Here is a 19,871-nt window from a genome sequence, read left to right on the forward strand (position 1 = left end):
GGAGACGTTATATGCGGGGACAGATATGGAGACACTATACAGAGATAGGGATGGAGACATTATATGCAGGGATAGAGTTGGACACATTATATACAGGGATAAAATGGAGACATTATATAAAGGTATAGAGATGGAGACTTTATACACAGGGTTCAAGATGGAGACATTATCTCCAGCGATAGCGATGGAGACACAATACAGAGATAGAGATGCAGACATTATGTACAGAGAGAGAGTTGAACAAATCATATACAGGGCGAGAGATGTTGACATTATATACAGGGATAGATATGGAGACACTTTACGGAGATAGAGATGGAGACATCACATGCAGGGATTGAGATGGAGACATTGTATACAGGGATAGAGTTGGAGACATTATATTCCGGGATAGAGATGAAGACATTATGAACAGCGATTGAGATCGAGACATTATATACAGGGATAGAGTCAGATACATTATATGGAGGGATAGAGATGGAGACATTATATACAGAGATGGAGATGGAGACATTATATAAAGGTTTCGAGATGGAGACATTATATAAAGGTATAGAGATGGAGACATTATATAGATAGATAGAGATGGACACAATATATAGATGGATAGAGATGGACACATTATGTACAGAGATAGAGATGGAGACATCATATACAGGGATAGAGATGGAGACTTCTAACACTGGGTTCAAGATGGAGACATCATGTACAGAGATAGAAATGGAGACATTTTCTACAGGGATAGAGATAGAGACATTATAAACAGGGATAGAGATGGAGGCATTATAAACAGGGATAGAGATGGAGACATTATATACAGGGATAGAGATGGAGATATTATATACAGGGATCGAGATGGAGACATTATTAACAGGGATAGAGATGGAGACATTATATACAGGGATAGAGATGGAGACATTATATACTGGGATCGAGATGGAGACATTATTAACAGGGATAGAGATGGAGACATTATGTACAGGGATCGAGATGGAGACATTATTAACGGGGATCGAGATGGAGACAATATATACAGGGATTTGGATGGAGGCATTATAAACATGGATAGAGATGGAGACCTTCTTCAGAGGAATAGAGATGGAGACATCATATAAATGGATCGAAATGGAGACATTACATACAGGGGTAGTGATGTAGACATTATATACCGGGATGGAGATGGAGACATTAGAAACAGAGATCGAGATGGAGACATTATATTCAGGGATAGAGATGGGGACACAATACATAGATTGAGATGCAGACATTATACACAGAGATAGAGATGGAGATATTATATACAGGGATAGAGGTGGAGTCCCTATATACAGGGATAGTAATGGAGACATTATATAAATGGAAAAAGATGGAGACATTATATACTGGAATGGAGATGGAGACATTACATGCAGGGATAGATATGGAGACATTATATACAGGGATAGAGATGGAGACATTATATACAGGGATAGAGATGGAGACATTATATACAGGGATAGAGATGGAGACATTATATACTGGGATCGAGATGGAGACATTATTAACAGGGATAGAGATGGAGACATTATATACAGGGATCGAGATGGAGACATTATTAACGGGGATAGAGATGGAGACAATATATACAGGGATTTGGATGGAGGCATTATAAACAGGGATAGAGATGGAGACATTATATACAGGGATAGAGATGGAAACCTTCTTCAGAGGGATAGAGATGGAGACATTATATGCAGGGATAGAGATGGAGACATCATATAAATGGATAGAGATGGAGACATTATGTACAGGGATAGAGATGGAGACATTAGAAACAGAGATCGAGATGGAGACATTATATTCATGGATAGAGATGGGGACACAATAAATAGATTGAGATTCAGACATTATAAACAGAGATAGAGATGGAGATATTATGTACAGGTATAGAGATGGAGACACTATCTACACGGATAGAGATGGAGACATTATATACACGGATAGAGATGGAGACATTATATGCAGGGATAGAGATGGAGACCTTCTTTCGAGGGATAGTGATGGAGACATTATGCACAGGGATAGAGATGGGGACATTATATACAGGAATAGAGATGGAGACAATATCTTCAGGGATAGAGATGGAGACATTATAAACAAGGTTAGAGATGGAGACAATATTTACAGGGATTGAGATGGTGGCATTATATGCAGGGATAGAGATGGAGACCTTCTTTCGAGGGATAGAGATGGAGATATTATATACAGGGATAGAGATGGAGAAATTATATAAAGGGATAGAGATGGAGACATTATATACAGGGATAGAGATGGGGACATTATGTACAAGTTTAGAGATGGAGATATTACATACCGGGATAGAGATGGAGACAACAGATAGAGGGATAGAGATGCAGACATTATCAACAGTGATAGAGATTGTGATTATATATACAGCGGCAGAGATTGTGATAACATATACATGGACAGAGATGGAGACATCATATACAGGGATAGAGATGGAGACATTATATAGAGGGTTAGCGATGCAGACTGTCGATACAGGGATAGAGATGGAGACGTTATTTACAGAGAAAGAAATGGAGACATTATATACAGGGATAGAGATGGAGACATTACATACCGGGGTAGAGATGGAGACATTATATACAGGGATGGAGATGGAGACATTAGAAACAGAGATCGAGATTGTGATAATATACACAGGGAAAGAGATGGAGACTTAATATACACGGATAGAGATGGAGACATCATATACAAGGATAGAGATGGAGACTTTATATAAAGGGATAGAGATGGTGACATTCCATACAGGGACAGAGATGTTTGCATTATGTACAGGGATTGAGATGGAGACATTATATCCAGGGAGAGAGATGGAGACAATATATACAGGGATAGAGATGGAGACCTTCTTTTGAAGGATAGAGATGGAGACAGTATATACAGGGATAGAGATGGAGACATTATATGCAGGGATTGATATCGAGATATGATATACAGGGATAGAGATGGAGACATTATAAACAGGTATGGAGATGGAGACATCCAATACAGGGATAGAGATGGAGACATTTTCAACAGGGAGCGAGATGCGGACATTATGTACCAGTTTAGAGATGGTGACATTATATGCAGTGATAGAGATGGGGACATTGTGTACAAGTTTAGAGATGGTGACGTTATAAACAGGAATACAGATGGAGACATGATATACACGGATAGAGATGGAGTCATCATATGCAGGGATACAGATGGAGACATTCTAAACAGGGAAAGAGATGGAGACATCATATACAGGGATACAGATGCAGACATTATAAACAGAGATAGAGATTGTGATATTATATGAAGTGGTAGAGATGGAGATGATTCATACAGTGATTCAGATGGAGACTTTATATACAGGGAGAGAGATGGAGATATCATACACAGGGATAGAGATGGAGACATTATATGAAGGCATAGAGATGGAGACATTATATACAGAGACAGAGATGTGGACATTCTATACAGGGACAGTGATGGAGACATTGTTTCCAGGGATCGAGATGGAGACGTTATATGCAGCGATAGAGATGGAGACATTATGAACAGGGATAGAGATGGAGACATTATATACAGGGATAGAGATGGAGACATGACATACAGGGATAGAGATGGAGACATCATATACAGGGATAGAGATGGAGACATTGTGTACAGAGATGGAGATGGAGGCATTATATAAAGGGACAGAGATGGAGACATTATATACAGGGATTGAGATGGAGACAATATATTCAGAGATAGAGATGGATACATTATATAAAGGGATAGAAATGGAGACATTACATACAGGGATAGAGATATGATATTATATACAGGGATAGAGATGGAGATATTATATGCAGGGTTAGTGATGGAGACACTATACAGAAATAGAGATGCAGACATTATGTACAGAGATAGAGTTGGACAAATCATATACAGGGCTGGAGATGTTGACATTATAGACAGGGATGGATATGGAGACAGTCTGCAGAGATAGAGATGGAGACATTACATACAGGGTTTGAGATGGAGACATTATATATAGAGATAGAGATGGAGACATTATATACAGGGATAGAGTTGGACACATTATATACAGGGATAGAGATGAAGACATTATATACTGGATTCGAGATGGAGACATTATTTAAAGGTATAGAGATGGACACATTATATACAGGGAAAGAGATGGAGACACTAAACAGAGATAGAGATTCAGAGATTATGGACAGGGATAGAGTTCGACACATTATATACAGGGATAGAGATGGTGACATTATATTCAGGGATAGAGATGGAGTCATTATACAGAGATAGAGATGGAGACATTATATACAGGGATTGAGATGGAGACTTTATGTACAGGGATAGAGATGGAGACATTATACACGAAGATAGAGATGGAGATATTATATACAGAGATGGAGATGGAGACATTATATTCAGGGATGGAGTTGGACATATTATATACAGGGATAGAGATGGAGACATTATATGAAGGGATGGAGATGGAGACTTTATATGCTGGGTTCGAGATGGAGACATTATGGAAAGGGATAGAGATGGAGACATTATATACAGGAATTGAGATGGAGGCATTAAATGCAGGGATAGAATGCAGACATTATGTACAGGGATAGAGATGCAGACATTATGTACAGGGATAGAGATGCAGACATTATGTACAGGGATAGAGATGCAGACATTATGTACAGGGATAGAGATGGAGACGTTATATGCAGGGATAGAGACGGTGACAATATATTCAGGGATCGAGTTGGAGACACTATACGGAGATAGAGATGGAGACATTATATATGGGAATTGAGATGGAGACATTATATTCAGGGATAGAATGCAGACATTATGTGCAGGGATAGAGATGGAGACATTATATACAGGGATAGAGATGGAGACATTATATGCAGAGATAGAAATGGAGACAATATACAGAGATTGAGATGCTGTCATTATGTACAGAGAGAGAGTTGAACAAATCATATATAGGGCTAGAGATGTTGACATTATATACAGGGATAGATTTGGAGACAGTTTAAGGAGATAGAGATGGAGACATTACATACAGGGTTTGAGATGGAGACATTATATATCGGGATAGAGATGGATATATTATTTACAGAAATAGCGATGGAGACATTAAATACAGGGATAGAGATGGAGACATTTATTACAGGGATGGAGATGGAGTCATTATATACTGGGATAAAGATGGAGACATTATATACAGAGATTGAGATGGAGACATTATACACAGGGATAGAGATGGACACATTATATACAGGGATAAAGATGGAGACATTATATACAGGGTTAGAGATGCAGTCATTATGTACAGGGTTAGAGATGGAGACATTATATGCAGGGATAGAGATGGAGAAATTATATACAGAGGTTAAGATGGAGACATTAAATACAGGGACAGAGATGGAGACATTATATACAGGGAACGAAACAGAGATGGAGATCGAATGAGAAACAAAGAAATGATGTGATAGAGACAGAATTGAATTCAGAGGGAGGGAGGCAGCGACAGAGTTTGAAAGATTAATGGGAATGATGAGATTGAGTTGGACATATGGAAGATGGAGAGATAGAAATTGTGTGATGGTGAGATGAAGACAGGGAGATGTGGATAGACACAGAGAGGGAGACTGAGACAAGGGTCAAGATAAAGACAAGGATTATGGTAAACAGAGTTTGAAAAATAAATAGTCAGTCGAAATTATGCACATATAATTTTGATTACCTTGACGTAGATAATCCATAATATAATTTCCATGTCATTTAATCTTTTTTTTTTATTCGTTCACGGGATGTGGGCGTCGCTGGCAAGGCCGGCATTTATTGCCCATCCCTAATTGCCCTCGAGAAGGTGGTGGTGAGCCGCCTTCTTGAACCGCTGCAGTCCGTGTGCTGACGGTTCTCCCACAGTGCTGTTAGGAAGGGAGTTCCAGGATTTTGACCCAGCGACGATGAAGGAACGGCGATATATTTCCAAGTCGGGATGGTGTGTGACTTGGAGGGGAACGTGCAGGTGGTGTTGTTCCCATGCGCCTGCTGCCCTTGTCCTTCTAGGTGGTCGAGGTCACGGGTTTGGGAGGTGCTGTCGAAGAAGCCTTGGCGAGTTGCTGCAGTGCATCCTGTGGATGGTACACACTGCAGCCACAGTGCGCCGGTGGTGAAGGGAGTGAATGTTTAGGGTGGTGGATGGGGTGCCAATCAAGCGGGCTGCTTTATCTTGGATGGTGTCGAGCTTCTTGAGTGTTGTTGGAGCTGCACTCATCCAGGCAAGTGGAGAGTATTCCATCACACTCCTGACTTGTGCCTTGTAGATGGTGGAAAGGCTTTGGGGAGTCAGGAGGTGAGTCACTCGCCGCAGAATACCCAGCCTCTGACCTGCTCTCGTAGCCACAGTATTTATATGGCTGGTCCAGTTAAGTTTCTGGTCAATGGTGACCCACAGGATGTTGATGGTGGGGGATTCGGCGATGGTAATGCCGTTGAATGTCAAGGGGAGGTGATTAGACTCTCTCTTGTTGGAGATGGTCATTGCCTGGCACTTATCTGGCGTGAATGTTACTTGCCACTTATCAGCCCAAGCCTGGATGCTGTCCAGGTCTTGCTGCATGCAGGCTCGGACTGCTTCATTATCTGAGGGGTTGCGAATGGAACTGAACACTGTGCAGTCATCAGCGAACATCCCCATTTCTGACCTTATGATGGAGGGAAGGTCATTGATGAAGCAGCTGAAGATGGTTGGGCCTCGGACACTGCCCTGAGGAACTCCTGCAGCAATGCCCTGGGGCTGAGATGATTGGCCTCCAACAACCACTACCATCTTCCTTTGTGCCAGGTATGACTCCAGCCACTGGAGAGTTTTCCCCCTGATTCCCATTGACTTCAATTTTACTAGGGCTCCTTGGTGCCACACTCGGTCAAATGCTGCCTTGATGTCAAGGGCAGTCACTCTCACCTCACCTCTGGAATTCAGCTCTTTTGTCCATGTTTGCACCAAGGCTGTAATGAGGTCTGGAGCCGAGTGGTCCTGGCGGAACCCAAACTGAGCATCGGTGAGCAGGTTATTGGTGAGTAAGTGCCGCTTGATAGCACTGTCGACGACACCTTCCATCACTTTGCTGATGATTGAGAGTAGACTGATGGGGCGGTAATTGGCCGGATTGGATTTGTCCTGCTTTTTGTGGACAGGACATACCTGGGCAATTTTCCACATTGTCGGGTGGATGCCAGTGTTGTAGCTGTACTGGAACTGCTTGGCTAGAGGCGCAGCTCGTTCTGGAGCACAAGTCTTCAGCACTGCAGCTGGGATGTTGTCAGGGCCCATAGCCTTTGCTGTATCCAGTGCACTCAGCCATTTCTTGTTATCACGTGGAGTGAATCGAATTGGCCGAAGACTGGCTTCCGTGATGGTGGGGATATCGGGAGGAGGCTGAGATGGATTATCCACTCGGCACTTCTGGCTGAAGACGCTTCAGCCTTGTCTTTTGCACTCACGTGCTGGACTCCGCCATCATTGAGGATGGGGATGTTTGCAGAGCCTCCTCCTCCCGTTAGTTGTTTAATTGTCCACCACCATTCACGACTGGATGTGGCAGGACTGCAGAGCTTTGATCTGATCCGTTGGTTGTGGAATCGCTTAGCTCTGTCGATAGCATGTTGCTTCTGCTGTTTAGCATGCATGTAGTCCTGAGCTGTAGCTTCACCAGGTTGGCACCTCATTTTTAGGTACGCCTGGTGCTGCTCCTGGCATGCACTTCTACACTCCTCATTGAACCAGGGTTGATCCCCTAGCTTGTTGGTAATGGTAGAGTGAGGAATATGCCGGGCCATGAGGTTACAGATTGTGCTGGAATACAATTCTGCTGCTGCTGATGGCCCACAGCACCTCTTGGATGCCCAGTTTTGAGCTGCTCGATCTGTTCTGAATCTATCCCATTTAGCACGGTGGTAGTGCCACACAACACGTTGGATGGTGTCCTCAGTGCGAAGACGGGATTTCATCTCCACGAGGACTGTGCGGTGGTCACTCCTACCAATACTGTCATGGACAGATGCATTTGCGACAGGAAGATTGGTGAGGACGAGGTCAAGTAAGTTTTTCCCTCGTGTTGGTTCGCTCACCACCTGCCGCAGGCCCAGTCTAGCAGCTCTGTCCTTCAGGACTCGGCCAGCTCGGTCAGTAGTGGTGCTACCGAGCCACTCTTGGTGATGGACATTGAAGTCCCCCACCCAGAGTACATTTTGTGCCCTTGCTACCCTCAGTGCTTCCTCCAAGTGGTGTTCAACATGGAGGAGGACTGATTCATCAGCTGAGGGAGGACGGTAGGTGGTAATCAGCAGGAGGTTTCCTTGCCCATGTTTGACCTGATGCCATGAGATTTCATGGGGTGCAGAGTCAATGTTGAGGACTCCCAGGGCCACTCCCTCCTGACTGTATATCACTGTACTGCCACCTCTGGTGGGTCTGTCCTGCCGGTGGGACAGGACATACCCAGGGATGGTGATGGGAGAGTCTGGGACGTTGGCTGAAAGATATGATTCTGTGAGTATGGCTATGTCAGGCTGTTGCTTGACTCGTCTGTGGGACAGCTCTCCCAATTTTGGCACAAGTCCCCAGATGTTAGTAAGGAGGACCTTGCAGGGTCGACTGGGCTTGGTGTTTTGCCGTTGTCGTGTCCGGTGCCTAGTGGTCCGATGCCGGGTGGTCCGTCCGGTTTTATTCTTATTATGACTTTTCGTAGCGAGATTTTACAATTGAGTGGCTTGCTAGGCCATTTCAGAGGGCAATTAAGAATCAATCACATTGCTGTGGGTCTGGAGTCACATATCGGCCAGACCGGGTAAGGACGGCAGGTTTCCTTCCCTGAAGGACATTAGTGAACCAGATGGGTTTTTACGACAATCCGGTCGTTTCATGGCCATTATTACTGATACTAGTATTTTAATTCCAGATTTTTATTTAATTAATTGAATTTAATTAATTAATTGAATTTAAATTCGCCAGCTGCTGTGGCGGGATTTGAACTCATGATTCTGGATTTTAGTCCAGGCCTCTAGATTCCTAGCCCAGTAACATAACCACTATGCTACCGTACCCAATCTAAAAGTTATTCCACAAATCCCCTGTTAATTTATTGGTATATTTTTGCCCCCTTTTTTTTTTACAGGTTACAAGCGAATTGTTTCAGTTCTGAAGGGTGCAAAGCACTGGAGGAGCTGAGGAAGACCAGGCCCAAGCTCCAAGTCTTCTTCTAATGGAGTGAAATGCGTTTCAATGTAAGAAGTCCCGATGTTGATCAGATTGGTTTCAGTGGCCCGTGAATGGAGCAGGATGGATATAAATTGTTGGTCAAATTGTTAATCACTCTGGGAAGAAGAACCAGCCTGAAGATTCCCCCGAGGATTTGGAACTGAGAGTGTCCCTGCACTTGTGGACTGTATGACGACCCTGCTGTATGTGTGCTATGAAGGACGGCTGTGCACAGTATCAGACTGGTAACTGCTGCCTCAGTCATAGTATCGTAGTATGTTACAGCACAAGAGGAAGCTCTTCGGCCCATCGTGCCTGTGCCGGCTCTTTGAACGAGCTATCCAATTATTCCCACTCCCCTGCTCTTTCCCCATAGCCCTGTAATTGTTTTCCTTTCAAGTATTTCTCCAATTCCCTTATGACAGTTACTATTGAATCTGCTTCCACCGCCCTTTCAGGCAGTGAATACCAGATCACAACTCGCTGCATAAAATGTTTCCTCATGTCGCCTCTGGCTCTTTTGTCAATCACCTTAAATCTGTGTCCTCTGGTTACCGACCCTCCTGTCACTGGAAACAGTTTCTCCTTATAACTCCATCAAAACCCTTCATGATTTTGAATGCTTCGATCAAATCTTCTCTTAACCTTCTCTCTGTTCTCAGGAGAACAATCCCAGTTTCTCCAGTCTATCCACAGAACTGAAGTCCCTCATCCCCGGTACCATTTTAGTAAACGGTAAATATATCGCCGTTCCTTCATCGTCGCTGGGTCAAAATCCTGGAACTCCCTTCCTAACAGCACTGTGGGAGAACCTTCACCACACGGACTGCAGCAGTTCAAGAAGGCGGCTCACCACCACCTTCTCAAGGGCAATGAGGGATGGAAAATAAATGCCGGCCTCGCCAGCGATGCCCACATCCCATGAACGAATAAAAAAAAAAATTCTAACAATAATCTAGTGAAATTTTCAATTGACCCCCAACCTCAGCCTGTTCTTGGGGATAGAGTTCCAGATTTCCACTCCCCTTTGGGTGAAGTGCTTCCTAACATCGCCCCTGAAGTACCAGGACTATTTTTAAGGTTATGGGGAAAAGATTCGCTAAGGCCTATTATTGGGCGTGGGTAGCATGATCCACTATTAACCCGCGCCCAATGGCCCCTGCGCAGGCACGACGGAAACTTCGTTCAGCCTCAGTGCTCACCTTCAAGCAGCGTTGAAATCCAGGCCTTGCACGATGATTGAAGTAGATTCCATCAACAGGGGGAGTCCCAATCCCTTAAAGGGAGTCTGTCCCTTAAAATCTCTTAAAGGTAGACGGTGCCTGTTATTCAGTAAAAATAACAGTCAACTGTCTGCACGGAGTCTGAACGGAGATGAGACATCGCACACGTGAAACACAGATGCAGATCCCATCCCTATGTTTATACACTGATGAGTTATGTTAAAACATTGAATAAAGGTTGCGCACCACTAAATCCCCCATCCTCCAATCTGCACACCAGACCTCACCAATCTGCCGATCTGCCAGGCCTGTGAGAGTGCGTGGACCAAGGTTCTCTGCTGATACACTGGAGGTTTTGGTGCAAGAGGTGGACAGAAGGAGGGGCATCCTATATCCACAGGGGGGCAAGAGGCCCTCCAGACATATACCCAAAAGGCAGTGGGAGGCAGCGGGGGATGAAGTCAATGCCAGGCGCACAGCATCATGATCATGGATGCAGTGCAGGAAGAAGTTCAATGCTCTGACATGAGTGGTCAAGGTGAGTGAGGTCAACTGTCAAGTGGTGTCTCCAACCAACTGCTCCACACATTACACCCCCATCACCCACACACCAATAAACTCTTTCCATCAGTACTCAACTCTTCCAATCAGATGCTTCATCTCACACTCACACATTATCACTGTTTCAAATCACCCACCCAAAGCTCACAGGTCACACACACTGGCAGTTATTCAACCATGACAGGCTCATCACCCAGACACACGTCCCACTTCCTTGCAGGAAAAGGTGGGGCATATCAAGAGGCAGCAAGTGGCAGTGGCATTTAGCCCCTCGAGCCTGTTCCACCATTCAATGGGATCATGGTTATGAACATACAAATTTAGAGCAGGAATAGGCCATTCGGCCCCTCGAGCCTGCCCTGCCATTTGATAAGATCATGGCTGATCTGATTGTGACCTTAACCCTACTTTCCCATCTACCTACTATAACCTATGACTCCCTTGTTAATCAGGAATCTATCTAACTCAGCTTTAAAAATACTCAATGACCCTGCCTCCACCGCTCTCTGGGGAAGGGAGTTCCACAGACTCACCGCTCTCTGAGAGAAAAAAATTCTCCTCACCTCCGACTTAAATGGGAGACCCCTTATTTTTAATCTGTGGCCCCTAGTTCTAGTCTCTCCCACAAGGGGAAACATCCTCTCAGTATCTACCCCTTCTAGTCCCCTCAGGATCTTATATATTTCAATAAGATCACCTCTCATTCTTCTAAACTCCAGTGTATACAGGCCCAACTTGTCCAACCTTTCCTCAAATGATAACCCCCTCATCCCAGGAATCAGTCGAGTGAACCTTCTCTGAACTGCCTCTAAAGCAATTATGTCCTTTCTTAAATAAGGAGACCAAAACTGCACACAGTATTCTAGATGTGGTCTCACCAATGTCCTGTACAACTGTAGTAAAATATCTCTACTTTTATATTCCATTCCCCTTGCAATAAACGACAACATTCCATTTGCCTTCCTAATCACTTGCTGTACCTGCATACTAACTTTTTGTGATTCATGTACTCGGACACCCAGATCGTCTGTACCTCAGAGGGTTGATCTGTGACCTAACTCCATATACCCGTCTTAGCCCCATATCCCTTAATACCTTTGGTTCACAGAAATCTATCAATCTCAGATTTAACTTTCACATGTGAGCTAGCATCAACTGCCGCCTGTAGAAGATCGTTCCAAACATCTCCCACCCTTTGCGTGTGGAAGCATTTCCGAACTTCACTCCTGCCATCCTGGCTCTAAATGTTAGACTATGTCCCCGTGTTCTAGTATTGAAGTCTGGGAGGCCTCCAAAAACAGTTACAAATGTCTCGGCAGCCAGAAGCAATAATCCAGCCTCTAACCTGTAAATCCTGCATGGTCCCTTTAAATAGCGCTGGTGTGGGTGAGGGGTCCTCCAGGCACTCTAAGATATTCAGATGATCGGGGTTAAGACTGTGCGTTGAGTTGAGTGTTAAGACCCAAAATGGTGTCTTATTTTAAATCAGCGTTGCACACTGATTGAAGCCATTTTCTCCCTACTTTACATGATTCCAGTGCTCGTTATCTGCGCCTGCGCTAACTCCTATACCAAGATGGTGTCCGGCGCACGTCACGCTGGAAACGTGCGTGCGTATCCAAGACGCCATCTTGACACTTCGGGAGGCCACATGGCACCGAAACAACGGGCGCTACATGGCCCAATTTCCAGCCCTATGTTCCTTGTCCTGGACTCCCCCACCAGATGAAATAGTTTCTGCCTACCTCCCCTTTCAACTTCTTTAATCATTTTAAACACCTTAATTAGATCAACCCTTAATCTTCTAAACTCAAGGGAATACAAACTTAGTTTATGCAACCTCGCCTCATAATTTAACCCCTTTAGCCCCGGTATCATGAATCTGCACTGCACTCCCTCCATAGCTAATATATCCTTCCTGAGATGCGGTGCCCAGAACTGAACCCAGTCTCCAGATGGGGTCTGACCAGAGCTCTGTACAGCTGGAACATAACTTCCACCCCTTTGCACTCCAGCCGCTGAAATAAAGGCCAACATTCCATTAGACATTTTAATTAATTTTTGCTCCTGTCCATTAGTTTTTAGTGAGTTCTGTATTTGAACCTCTGTATCTCTCTGCTCGTCCACAGTTCCGAGCTTCTTGCCGTTTAGAAAATTCTCCAATCTATCGTTTAGGTCCAAAGTGGAGGAGCTCACACTTCCCCACACTGAACTCCATCTGCCCCAATTTTGTCCACTCACTGAACCTCTCAATGTCCTGATGCAACTTCCTGCTCCCACCGACACTATTTGCTGTGCCACCTAACTTGTTGTTGTCAGCAAACTTAGATAAATGCCTCTCTATGTTTCAATACATTAAACACAGGATCAGTGCATTTCTCCATAATTGGGTAAAATTAGGGTATCAAAGCAAGTTTCTCACTGCAGAGAAGATTAACGAGGTTGATCCCCAGACTCAGATGTGAGACAAGGTTGGGAGCAATTCGACCTCTTCAGCAAGGTTCACTGGTTTGAACTAGTAAAAGCCAAATTTGGCACTGGTCTCAGGAAGTTTATCCTCCACAGACAGTGATCTACACATGGACTGGTCTCCCAGATAGAGTAATAGAGGCGAGAGCCCCAGAATCAATGAACGAACAATTCGATGCTGCATTGAAAGGATTAAGGTCTTTGGGATGGATGAGCTGTGATGGGCCGAATGGCCACCCCCATTCCTAATTATCATGTGAACTTGTATCGTATAATTGCAGGTATATTGTACTCTGGTGCTGATATATTGTGCAATTGTTCAATGAAACTGGGGATTCCTAATTATCAATTCAATTGTATGGATCTGGACGGAGATTAAACCTTTCTGAACAGCGGCAGTTAGCAGGTACATTGGCTACAAGTTGGGAATTATCTCAATCTCAATAAAGAAATTGTACCAATGTAGTTACTAGACAAGCAAAGCCACACACACACACACAAATACTCACATACACACAGATACACCAATAGACAGACAGAGATACACACACACACACACACACACACACCCATAGACACATACACACAGATACACCCATTGACAGACCGATACACACACACACACACACACACCCATAGACACATGCTCACATACACACAGATACACCCATAGACAAATACTCACATACACAGAGATACACCCGTAGACAGGCAGAGATACAAACACACATACAAACACCCATAGACACATATTCACAGACACACAGATACACCCGTAGACAGACCGATACACACACACACACACAGACACACACACACACAAACACCCATAGATACATACTCACATACACACAGATACACCCATAGACAGATAGAGATACACACACACATCAACTCATAGACAGACACTTACACACACACGCAAACACCCATAGGCAGAAATACCCATAGACAAATACAGACACACACGTACACCCATAGATAAATACACCCATTGGAAGATGCACACACATACACCGGTGGACAGTATTGGGACTATAGAGATGTTCCGAGGGAGCCCCTGCTCCGCTGCTGCATTTCCCAGTTCCGAAAGCTTCGAGTCGAGCCCAGTTGGTTACAGTGACATGTACTTTATTATGAAGAACACGCAGTATTTAAGCAGCAGTTCACAGGATGGAAACTGGAGATATATTACCTGCTCGACTCTGGGCCTTGACCTCTCGCGATTCCCACGGCCCCCACCCTCTTGGGTCCCGTGGATCCTGCCTTTTGCAGACTTATTTCCTTCATCCAACACGGGCGTTGGGTTCCTGCTAATACGCCCGCCTTAACAACTGGTCTGCTGCCTTCTGAGGGATCCCCTACAAAGACTCTTGGTCGAGCTGTGTCTTTGTACACTGTTTAGCAGGATGTCCTGTGGTCAGCTGACTACCCATTCCCAGTCCAGATAGTGAGGCAGATAGTAGTCCATCAGCTCGACAAATGGATCTCACTTGCCGGCACCAGGCTGACATCATCGACTTGCTGGGACAATGGGACAACGTTGAACCTCGGTAGGAGGAGATGGTTAAATGTTCCCTCATCGATATGTTGATGTTGTTAATGACATCGGTTTATACCCTTGAGGGGCAAGAACTCCACTTGCCAAAAAAAACAGCCATGGACAACTAAAGAGGTAAGGGACAGTATAAGACATAAGGAAAGGGCATACAAAAAGGCAAAAAATGGCACAGATCCTGGCGAATGGGAAAGATACAAAGATCAACAAAGGGTCACAAAACATAGTAAGAGCTACAAAAAGAGAGTATGAAAAGAAACTTGCAAGGGTTATCAAAACCAATACGAAGAACTTTTATAGTTACATTAGGAAAAAGAGGGTGGTCAGGAGCAGTGTTGGCCCCTTAAAAACTGAAAGTGGGGATATTGTCATTGACAATGGGGAAATGGCGAACATGTTGAACAATTACTTTGCGTCAGTATTTACAGTGGAAAAAGAGGATAGCATGCCGGAAATCCCAAGAAAACTAATATTGAATCGGGGACAGGGACTCGATAATATTATTATAAGTAAAACAAAAGTAATGAAGAAAATAATAGCACTAAAGAGTGACAAATCTCCAGGACCAGATGGTTTCCATCCCAGGGTTTTAAAGGAAGTAGGTGAGCACATTGCAGATGCCCTAACTATAATCTTTCAAAGTTCTCTAGATTCAGGAACTGTCCCTCTAGATTGGAAAATTGCACGTCACTCCGCTATTTAAGAAAGGAGAGAGAGGGAAACCGTGGAATTATAGACCAGTTTGCCTCACATCTGTTGTGGGGAAATTGCTGGAGTCTATAATTAAGGATAGGGTGACTGAACACCTCGAGAATTTTCAGTTAATCAGAGAGAGCCAGCATGGATTTGTGAAAGGTAGGTCGTGCCTGACAAACATGAGTGAATTTTTTGAAGAGGTGACTAAAGTAGTGGACAGGGGAATGTCAATGGATATTGTTTATATGGACATCCAGAAGGAATTTGATAAGAGACTGATAGCAAAAATAGAAGCCCATGAAATCGAAGGAAAAGTACGGACTTGGTTAGGAAGTTGGCTGAGCGAAAGGCGACAGAGAGTAGGGATAATGGGTAGGTACTCACATTGGCAGGATGTGACTAGTGGAGTCCCACAGGGATCTGTCTTGGGGCCTCAATTATTCACAATATTTATTAACGACTTAGATGAAGGCACAGAAAGTCTCATATCTAAGTTTGCCGATGACACAAAGATTGGTGGCATTGTAAGCAGTGTAGATGAAAACATAAAATTACAAAGCGATATTGATAGATTAGGTGAATGGGCAAAACTGTAGCAAATGGAATTCAATGCAGACAAATGTGAGGTCATCCACTTTGGATCAAAAAAAGGATAGAACAGGGTACTTTCTAAATGGTAAAAAGTTAAAAACAGTGGATGTCCAAAGGGACTTAGGGGTTCAGGTACATCGATCACTGAAGTGTCATGAACAGGTGCAGAAAATAATCAATAAGGCAAATGGAATGCTGGCCTTTATATCCAGAGGACTGGAGTACAAGGGGGCAGAAGTTATGCTGCAGCTATACAAAACCCTGGTTAGACCGCACCTGGAGTACTGTGAGCAGTTCTGGGCACCGCACCTTCGGAAGGACATATTGGCCTTGGAGGGAGTGCAGCGTAGGTTTACTAGAATGATACCCGGACTTCAAGGGTTAAGTTACGAGGAGAGATTACACAAATTGGGGTTGTATTCTCTAGAGTTTAGAAGGTTAAGGGGTGATCTGATTGAAGTTTATAAGATATTATGGGGAACAGATAGGGTGGATAGAGAGAAACAATTTCCGCTGGTTGGGGATTTTAGGAGTAGGGGGCACAGTCTAAAAATTAGAGCCAGACCTTTCAGGAGCGAGATTAGAAAACATTTGGTTGTAGAAGTTTGAAACTCTCTTCCGCAAATGGCAATTTATACTAGCTCAATTGTGAAATTTAAATCTGAGATGTATACACATATACCCACAGACAGATACACACATACACTCACAGACAGATACTCACACACACCCACAGACAGGTACAAACATACACCCACAGACAGATACAAACATACAGCCACAGATAGATACTCAAACACACCCACAGATAGATACACACATACACCCACAGACAAATACACACAAACGCACACAGACAGATACACACATACACCCACAGACAGATATACACATACACCCACAGACAGATATACACATACACCCACAGACATATACACACAAACGCCCATAGACAGATACACACATACACTCACAGACAGATGCACATATAAACCCACAGACAGATACTCACACACACCCACAGACATATACACAGTAAAGGCCATAGACAGATACACACAAACACCCACAGACAGATAGACACAAACACCCATAGACATTTACACACAAACACCCATAGACAGATACACAACTACACCCACAGACAGAAACAAACATACACCCGTAGGCAGATACTCACAAACACCCACAGACAGATACACACATACACCCACAGACAGATAGACACATACAGCCACAGACAGATCCTCAAACACACCCACAGATAGATACACACTTACACCCACAGACATATACACACTAAAGGCCATAGACAGAAACACACATATATCCACAGACAGATACTCACAAATGCCCATAGATAGATACACACATACACACAAAGACAGATACACAAAAAGCACCCACAGACAGATACACACAAACACCCACAGACGGATACACACATACACCCACAGACAGATACACACATACACACACAGACAGATACACACATACACCCACAGTAAAATACACTCAAACGCCCACTGACAGATACACACACACATCCACAGACAGATACACACAAACGCACACAGACAGATACACACATACACCCACAGACAGATACACACATACACCCACAGACAGATACACACATACACACACAGACAGATACTCACATACACCCACAGACAGATACACACATACACCCACAGACAGATACTCATATACACCCACAGACAGATACACACATACACCCACAGACAGATACACACATACACCCAATGCAGATACACACATACACCCACAGACAGATACACACATACACCCACAGACAGATACTCATATACACCCACAGACAGATACACACATACACCCAAGGCAGATACACACATACACCCACAGACAGATACTCATATACACCCACAGACAGATACAAACAAACACCCACAGACAGATACACACATACTTCCACAGACAGATAAAAATGCCTACAGACAGATACACACACACACCCACAGACAGATACACACATACACCCACAGACAGATACTCACATACACCCACAGACAGATACACACATACACCCAAGGCAGATACACACAAACACCCACAGACAGATACAAACATACACCCACAGACAGATACAAACATACACCCACAGACAGATACACACATACACCCAAGGCAGATACACACATACACCCACAGACAGATACACACATACAGCCACAGACAGATACACACATACACCCACAGACAGATACACACATACACCCACAGACAGATACACACATACACCCAATGCAGATACACACAAACACCCACAGACAGATACAAACATACACCCACAGACAGATACACACATATAGCCACCGAAAGATACACACATACACCCACAGACAGATACACACATACACCCACAGACAGATAGACACATACACACACAGACAGATACACACATACACCCACAGACAGATACTCACATACACCCACAGACAGATACACACAAAAACCCACAGACAGATACTCACACACACCCACAGACAGATACACACATACACCCACAGACAGATACACACATACACCCACAGACAGATACACACATACACCCACAGACAGATACACACATACACCCAAGGCAGATACACACCAACACCCACAGACAGATACACACAAACACCCACAGACAGGTACACACATACACCCAAGGCAGATACACACCAACACCCACAGACAGATACACACAAACACCCACAGACAGATACACACAAACACCCACAGACAGATACACACATACACCCACAGACAGATACACACATACACCCACAGACAGATAGACACATACACCCACAGACAGATACACACATACACCCACAGACAGATACTCACATACACCCACAGACAGATACACACATACACCCACAGACAGATACTCACATACACCCACAGACAGATACACACAAACACCCACAGACAGATACTCACACACACCCACAGACAGATACACACATACACCCACAGACAGATACACACATACTCCCACAGACAGATAAAAATGCCTACAGACAGATACACACACACATTCACAGACAGATACACACATACACCCAAGGCAAATACACACAAACACCCACAGACAGATACTCACACACACCCACAGACAGATACACACATACACCCAAGGCAGATACACACAAACACCCACAGACAGATACTCACATACACCCACAGACAGATACACACATACACCCAATGCAGATACACACATATACCCACTTCTCAGCTTAGTAAAATTGGCCTTTCCCCAATTGAGAACTTTAACTCCTGTTCTATCTTTGTCCTTTTCCATAACGATGCTAAATCTAACTGAATTATGATCACTACCAGCAAAATGCTCTCCCACTGATACTCCTTCCACCTGCCCAGCTTCATTCCCTGAAACTAAATCCAGAACTACCCCCCTCTC

The 19,871-nt window shown here is 44.0% G+C and overlaps 1 protein-coding gene across 1 annotated transcript in view; it reads left to right on the top strand.

Annotated features, from left to right (window-relative positions):
* LOC137309877 (NACHT, LRR and PYD domains-containing protein 5-like) overlaps positions 1 to 9,902 on the top strand; it is a gene marked incomplete at its 5' end in the record, with an annotated part of 115,776 nt that extends 105,874 nt beyond the window's left edge. Inside the window, one exon of the mRNA XM_067977892.1 lies at positions 9,240 to 9,902. Coding sequence (XP_067833993.1) covers positions 9,240 to 9,327 — 88 coding nt within the window. The remainder of the gene's footprint in view (positions 1 to 9,239) is intronic.
* Positions 9,903 to 19,871: the final 9,969 nt, after the last annotated feature.

The sequence above is a fragment of the Heptranchias perlo genome, unplaced genomic scaffold (genome assembly GCF_035084215.1).
Source record: "Heptranchias perlo isolate sHepPer1 unplaced genomic scaffold, sHepPer1.hap1 HAP1_SCAFFOLD_188, whole genome shotgun sequence".
NCBI lineage: Eukaryota > Metazoa > Chordata > Chondrichthyes > Hexanchiformes > Hexanchidae > Heptranchias > Heptranchias perlo.